The 8,073-nt window shown below is 42.9% G+C and overlaps 1 protein-coding gene across 1 annotated transcript; it reads right to left on the reverse strand.

Moving 5' to 3' along the window:
* Window positions 1–5,687: 5,687 nt before the first annotated feature.
* Window positions 5,688–7,580, reverse strand: foxd7 (forkhead box D7). Its single transcript, XM_007560329.2, has one exon. The coding sequence runs from the start codon at window positions 6,947–6,949 to the stop codon at window positions 5,987–5,989; it is 963 nt and encodes a 320-aa protein (XP_007560391.1). The 5' UTR covers window positions 6,950–7,580; the 3' UTR covers window positions 5,688–5,986.
* Between the last annotated feature and the right edge of the window lie 493 nt (window positions 7,581–8,073).

Below are 8,073 nucleotides of genomic sequence, written 5' to 3' on the forward strand. Positions count from 1 at the left end.
ATATACTCCAGTAATGATTTCTTCTCTTAATCTGTTTTATTGTTCCCTCTGCCCCCAGCTGTACACCCCCCCCTACCCTTCTACTTTCTCCCACTCCCAGCCAGCGCGTGGCTGAGGTGTGAGATCATTCTCCTTCTGGGTGGCTTTCCTGCTATATGTCACTGTCATCTGTTGGCACAGAGTCTCGAGAGGGGGTCCCTTTTCCAAAAAAACACGCCACGCTGTGCCTCGCCATCCTGAGCATAATAAAACGCTGGGCACGAGACCGAGGAGGGGCAGCGGGTTTTACTGGGCTTGGCAGGGGAACGCGTAGACCTGTGAGAAGAAAGAAGGATGGAGGAGTGGGGCGGGAAGGCTGCAGGAGAAGGGTGGAAGATTTATAATTGAATAACTCCCCAAAGCAGGGCAGCGTGGACCTGGTTCTGCCAGGAAAAGCAAACGCCAACAAGCGAGTGGGGCCCGTGGAAGTCAGCCATTAAAGCGAGAGGGGAGAAAACGTCAGCTTTGATATGTTTGTGGAGGAAGGTGTGAGGTTTGCTAACGGGAGCTGAACAACATCGAGATCAACGGAAACCAGACTATCATTATCGTTAGCACGGTGTATGGCTTCTACCACCATCAGGTAGCCAACGATTTTTAGTGACGATGTGGAGACTAATAGAGCAGCTGACATTCTTTAATAATTTTCTTAAATGTAGTTCTGCACAGCGGGGCAGGTAGCGCTGTAACCGTTCAACAAGAAGAACGTCCTGGGTTCGTATCTCTGTCTGGGGCTTTTGCTCCACCTTCCTCCCACAGTCCTGAAGCATGACTGTTAGTTCAACTGGACTCGGAGATAGGCACCAGACACACACGTACACACATAAACGCACACTCACTGAGCCCTGTGAGGATGACTGGGTATAAACAATGGATGGATGAATGCTCTGGTTCTGCTCTGCATCCCCACAACCAGAAACAAACATGGAGAAGCAGCATTCTTATGCACCACAAATCTGGAACAAACTTCCAGAAAACTGCAAAAATGCCGAAACAATTTTTTTTTTAAACCAAGGCTACAACCCACCTGTTTAGACCTGCCTTTGATTAGTAGTAACTGGAACAATGATCACTATATTTTATGTGAATTGATGATTTAGATGACGGTACTTGACACAATGTAGTGATTTTTGATTGTTTCACATTTGGTGACTGCAGGATGTTTTTATGGTGTAAAGTACTTTGAACTCCCTTGATGCTGAAATGTGCAAAACAAATAAACTTAACTTGACTCAGCAGTGTCTTTGGCTGCTTACCGGTATCATGGTAGTCCAAATTTTAAAAAAGGTAAAGTTTTCAAAAAGCATCAGAATTTTCTGTCTTTTGTACAGAATCATGGAGGAAATAAATAAGCCCTCCCACCTACTCCAATAGTTCAAATCAGTTTAATTCAGTTCACTTCAAGAGTTCAATAAATCTGGTTCCTAAATGTGTGCACAATTATAGCGTGGGAACACCAACATCACTGTTTTAAAACTACAGCTAGTGAGCTACAAGCACCAGACAACAGGCTAGTTATAGCAGATAGCCTGAACAGCTAATATTAGCTTGTTGTTTTATTTTGTTTATCCCCCCTCCAAAAAACAAACAAACAAACAAAAAAAACAACATAAATACAGTGAAACCAATGTTACTTTTACTCAGGGTCATCATGCCATCAACGTCTCATTATTTAGCTTGAACTTGCTATGAGACGATTTCCAATGTCAAAGTACACCAAGGTATCCTGCACCTGTAGCTACACACAGCCAGACAGCTAGCGGAAGGAAGACTATGAGAAATGCTTATAATATTAATTTATAAATATTTTCATTTTAGTTAAGGTAAAGCTGTTTTAAAGCTACTTAATATTTGCTGAGCAGCCGACTGCAGGGTCTAATGTTATTAGCCAGTCAGTATTAGCTTCTTATGCTAGTGTTACTCTATAAAGAGCAGCGCTGCAAAAATGATAAATAGACTACAACTCACATAGTGAGTTTATTTCATTTTTATTCTAAGTCTGTGCTTTAAAATTATGCTGAACAAATGACATATTTTGCATTTTTAAAGGAAAAAAATTGTGTTAATACAGTAAATATGTACTGTAAGACGATTACATATATTTTTTTAAACTAAATTCTTCTCAGGAAGTTTTGAACAGTGTTTCTATTCTGGAGTATTACATTAATGAAAAGGCATCGACAGCCACAAGTAACAAACCGCACGAGACAAGGTGTCCTTTCGGTCCAGTTACGCAATTAGGCTACGTGGAAAGAAAAAAAAAATCTCAACACACTGAACCTCTTATGAAAAAAAAAAAAAATCACACCAAATTATTGCATTAGACGAATTAACTTCAGAAGCGTTTCCAGCAACACGTGCTCTGAACTCTCAGTGTTTGTCCCAGAATGAACCTTTCTTTCCGGGGCTCGCGCCTCGGTGGAGGCAGAAGGACTGAAGGCAAGCGAGGCGGGGCGCTCCACCAAAACGTTTATCTTGCCTGTTTGGCTTGGCCGTGGTTCTCAGCGCTGGTACAGCCTTGCTGTCAGGCATGAATGGACTTCTGACTGAATCCACTCGCTTTCCTGCCAGCGCGCGCCGACCTCCACAGGCAAGAAGCCACGAGCTGAAAACGCTGCGTGGGGGAGAGGGGGAAGGCGGGGGGGAGGTGTCGCGAACACGACTGGAGATGCCGTCACACGTGTGCGTTCGTTCCCATGAATCATCTCTCGCGCGTACGTGACCGAGATCCGGGCGGAATATTGAGTGTGAAACTTCAGCGCTTTGTTGCCAATCTGAGCGGTTTTGCAGACAGCGTTAAATTTGACTCTTGAGGGCAAAGACCTCACAGGAGACCAAAGGGGAAAAAAATATGTCGCTGATTATTAAAACGGAGATTTCATTTGACTTCTACTAGAGGAAAAGACTCAATAAAGCCTTTAAACACTTAATGATGTACAGAAGGAAAAGAGAGGGGGAGAGTGAAAAGAGCAGGGATGGAAAACCGATGTGCGGTCATGGCTACACACGCACACACACACACACGCGCACACACACACACACACACACACAAGCTTAAAGAATTGCTTATTTTATCAGGTGCACTGACTTAACCCCCCTCGCCCCTCCAGTAAAAAATGAACCCATCTCCCGTTCTGGGCTGCCAATCAGCTGCTCTACACAAAATTTATCTTTTGTTTTCTTTTTCCTCTCCAGCAGAAAAGCCTCAGAACTCCGAGCTGGTACAAGATTCTCCCTTAATAACACTTTAATTTAATGGCAACACTATTTACACAACAATTAAAAGCTAATTATAAAGGTTTTTGCCCCTTTTTGCATGACGTAAGCTAGCTAATTAAGCTAACAAGTCCACTGGTTACAAAACAAGTAGGCACTGCTGCACACTGCCAGTCAGCAGTGCAAAGCGACACGTTGGGGAGGGTGGAGAAGCTACTGTACGTTCCACATAGAGTTATCATAAATTACTGCTAAAATATGACAATAAATTAGTGGTCGTACTTGTTTTCTATGGTTGTTATTTTTTACTATTTTGATTTTGAGATATTGACTAAAACAGCTAAATTAAGTAGTTTGTAATCATTATAGTCCAGAATATTATCATTTTTCTTTTTTTTTTTTTACCATTTTGCTTTTCTTTTTTGTTTTAAATAAATATATTAGCTTAATAAGAGCGACTCCTTTAGTTTCCACACTATGAGCGTCTGTGGAAATATCTCCACACAAATGAGTTTTGTCTCTCTTTCAAGCAGCGGAAAAGTCCAACAACAACCAGCAGAATGATAGTGCGCAGCAACAAGTGGGGGAAGGGGGAGGACAATACCACTGTACTGGATAAAACTCAGGTCAGCCTGCCATCGTTCTCTGACCTCTTCTCAAAAGAGCTCTAAAGTGTGCGATATGAGGGAAACTTTGAAGGGTTCTGAAACCGTAGCTGTTTTAAAAAGTCAGTAAAGCATCGTGCCAGTTCGTTAGAATGGAAAGATTTTCTTTTCTTTTTCTTTTTTTTTGTTTTTGCTGCTCTTGGCGGATTGCTCCCACATCTGTGCCCTGATGTTCACGTCGATGCACTTCAAACATCCTAACGTTTGAGAGTCAAACTGACTTAATGTCGTTTCCACCCTGCATGAATCCCACACTGGAGAGAGAAGAGGAAAGGTCAAATCTGAAAGGTGACTCTGCCGGTTAAATACAGACTGCCTAAAATGACGAACATAAATATTACAAAATCACTTACAGGAACAATACAAAAACAAAACGATGCGATCCGTTGCAGTCTGTCACTAACTGAAAGCTGCTGAAGGTGCAGAGATTCAGTGAGATCCGTCCGGAAGATTCAACATGCTGATCCGCCTCACGGATGAAATGAAAGTGAATACAGCTCTGCTCTAAATCCTCAAATCATGTCCCTGCTTTCCATCTCACTGTAAGCCGTGGAATTAAGTGAAACTGAAAATAATAATAAATCAATCAGACGCCCGAAACGAGCCGTGTGGAGAAATGAGCGGAAGACTCAGTCGTGTGTCCTCTCATTAACTCAGTCTGGAAACTCAGCGGGTTTAACGGGTCAGGATTTGAGTTTTCTACTCATCCTCTTTGGATTGTTTCACAAATTAAAGAGAAAAAAAGAAGCTTGTATCAGGATGGATAATAATAATAACAATAATAATAATAATAATAATGAAAATTTTCCAATACAACCTGATGGTTTGGCATTTTGTTTATATAGTCTGAATTTATTCTTGCTTCAAAACAAAAACTAATCTTTCTACAACATGTCTAACATTATTGTCGTTCACATCTATATGCATTTGTGAAATATTCCTTTAAAAATGCTCCTTTTTAAATAGAATTTTGGCAAGAAAGGAGCAAAAAGCAGTGATTTTCCAGCAGGACTAAATGTGTCTGTGCGTTTGTACGTGTGTGTGTGTGTGTGTGTGTGTGTGTGTGTGTGTCCCTGCAACATGAGACACAACAATTTGGCGTTGACTGCAGGTGTCTTTGTCCTCGATGGTGGAAAATAAATCACATTGAACACAAAAAGAAAATTTCACATTGTTGTTTTGTAAGTATTTTGTTTGTATTTTACTGTGTCTGTCATCAATGTTGGATAGGAAGATAGCTTTGGACAGACTTAATTTTCGAACTGAAAATTTTGCATAACTGATGTAGCTAAAAAATAAAATTCAGAGACTTTTCTACATTGAATTAATAAAGTGATCTTGTCCTCGATTCAGAGCCTGATGGCCTGAATCGGCTACTGACAGGAGCAACTGCAAAAATTCTAACATTATTTTATCTGTATATTTTTGAATTGTTTACTGTCATGTTATGAACACCTGACTAAATATATTTCCGATTCTAATGCATATACTGCTTTGACCGCATTTCTTTAAAACACTTTTAAGGCCTGACATGACCAGTCCTGTTATTATATTTTCCTTCTTTTATTATTATTTTATTTTTACAGTTTCAAAACCTCTTCAGCACCTCAAAGAGTTTTATTATTATTATCATTATCATCATTATTATTATTATTATTAGATTACTTCGATTTTTATAAAAAATAACAATTATAAAAGCTGTTACTACAAGTGAAAAATAGTAGAAGGACATATTTTTATTTCAAAAAGAACCTCAGATTAAAAAAAAATAAATCTGAACATAAATACGAGTTAAGTCGAGGTTTAAATCTCCAGCTTTTATTTTTTTTCCAGAGAAAAAAAGTTTAGGAAATTTGCCATTTAAATATTAAAACAAACGATAAGTCATGATCAAAAATAAAAAAGAGAGAGCGCCTGCTGAGAGATTTGCCGTAAAGCAGGAGGAGTTTCATCCATTTCGCGCTGCAGCAATTGTGATATTGCTTTTTTTTGTTGTTGTTGTTGTGTTGTTTTTTAAGTCTCTGTTACCTGAGAAAACACATGGACAAAGTCTGGTTTTGGTGCGATTATTCGTTATTAGCGTTGATGTGTTTGGCTAGGTCTGCGCCGCTCAGCTGAGTCTGTAGTTTCTGATACTCCTGGTGCAAACCGAGGAGCTGCGGGGAGGCTGCCGGGCGGAAGAGGCCGGGGGCCGCGTAGTGAGCGCCGGAGGTCAGAGGAGGGGAATAGGCGGCGCACTGCGCCGGGGAGAAGGCGTCCAGTCCCGGCTGCGACTGCAGGAAGGCCTTGGCCGTGAGGGCGCTGCGAGAGAAGAAGGTGGAGAGAGCCGGCAGGATGCTGCTGACAGGTGGGATGGCGGCGGTGCCGCACGGAGACGGGGTGTGATGGTGGTGCAGGAAGGGGTAGATCTCCAGACCGGGCAGCTGCAGCGCCGCCGCGCCGAGGCCGTACCCGCCGTGTGTAAAGCAGTGCAGCCCCCTCGGTTCCAGGTGCTGCTCCTTCAGCGGGTCGAAGCGAAAATGCTGCCGCTTGAAGCGCTTCCTCCGCCGCAGGAAGCTCCCGTTCTCAAACATGTCGGAGGAGTTGGGGTCCAGCGTCCAGTAGTTCCCTTTGCCTGGGTTCCCGGGCTCTCTGGGCATCTTGACGAAGCAATCGTTCAGCGACAGGTTGTGTCGGATAGAGTTCTGCCAGGCCGGGAATTTCTCCCGGTAGTAGACGAAGCGGTGGCTGATGAAGTCGCATATCTCGCTGAGCGTGAGGCGTTTCTTCGGGCTCTGCAGTATGGCCATGGTTATCAGCGCGATGTACGAGTACGGAGGCTTGACGGACGCGGGGGACTTGGTTTTAGCAGGAGGAGGACACGCCGGGTCTTCCGTCTGGCTGCTGGAAGTCTCCGCGCTGCGCTCCGGCTCGCTCCGAGACTCCTCTGAAAGCGAGAGCTGCTCCTCTCCGCCGTCCTTCAGTCCTTCCCCCACCACGTCGATAACGATATCCTCCATATCCACAAAACCTTCTAAACCTAATGTCATAGTAGATGTTCAGGAGTGGAAAAAAAGGCCAAGACCCACCTGCCAACAGGTGGGGGGTTGAGTGACAGCTCCGCTCCCGAAACGCATGCAGCCTTACGCACGGTCCATTTCCAGTCCCAGTGTCGAACAAATCCGAGCTCGGCCGCAGTGCCGCTTCTCAATACTCATACTCTGCTGATCCCGAGGCATCGGGATCCAAGTCTGATTTTTATTTAAATTTTTTTTTTACCTTTGCATGCGGGGAGGCCCTCTGCGAGCGGTCGTACGTAAAGCGCAAAACGCCTGTGAGTCCTTGGAGTTGTCCAGCATCATCTGCGCGCTTTGCAGCGGGTCGGCTGGATGTGATGTCACGAGCGAGAGGATTCTGACCAATGAAAAGAAGAGCAGAAGGAGACGGGTCTGTACCAGCCGTTCGCTCTCACCCGTCTCATCACCAGCGCGTCGGTGCCAAACGGACGCGGAAAGGAAATTAGGAAGCTCTACACTCATAAAAACACGCCGACTGAATTGAAGCAATTAAATCCCGTCCAAGAATTTCCATGCGTTCATTTGGGTAAATTTTAATTGATAATTTTTGCTGGAAATGATCTACATTCAGCAGCTCAAAGATAGGCGAATCAGGTTTTAAATTTTTAATTTTTATTGCCAATTTATGAATTCTGACTAATTATTTTTGTTCATCCAAACTGTTGTCTAATATTCCAGCTCAATTGATGTTAACTAGCTGATGATCTTTAACTCAAAGCTTTAGATCTTGAATTAAAAGGTTAGTTTGTGAAAGATAAACTCACTGTGTCAGTTCATTTCTTTAACTTTTGAGTTTAAGCAAAGAAAATGTTCCTGCTTCACTTGCATTTTCAAGGCAGCAGGTGAATTTCCATTTTCAAATTAAACCACTAGTCATTTTAATGACTATACGGTGTCACTGAAAAGGCAGCATTAAAAAAATATATTCCAACAAGGGGGCTGTCAGCACTTTCCCTTGACAACCAGGAGTAAGAGTGTGTCTAATGACACAGTGTGGGGTCCAAAATTACTTTCTGGACACCACACCTCATAAATGAGAACAGCTAACGACTAGCTAAACCAACATCTTCAGCTAAATTCTAATCAAATGTATATTT

Source organism: Poecilia formosa, unplaced genomic scaffold (genome assembly GCF_000485575.1).
Source record: "Poecilia formosa unplaced genomic scaffold, Poecilia_formosa-5.1.2 Scaffold114, whole genome shotgun sequence".
NCBI classification, from domain to species: domain Eukaryota; kingdom Metazoa; phylum Chordata; class Actinopteri; order Cyprinodontiformes; family Poeciliidae; genus Poecilia; species Poecilia formosa.

What these genes read in the sequence shown, in the direction of transcription:
- foxd7 (XM_007560329.2), bottom strand. Translation starts at nt 6,949, where the DNA reads ATGACATTAGGTTTAGAAGGTTTTGTGGATATGGAGGATATCGTTATC.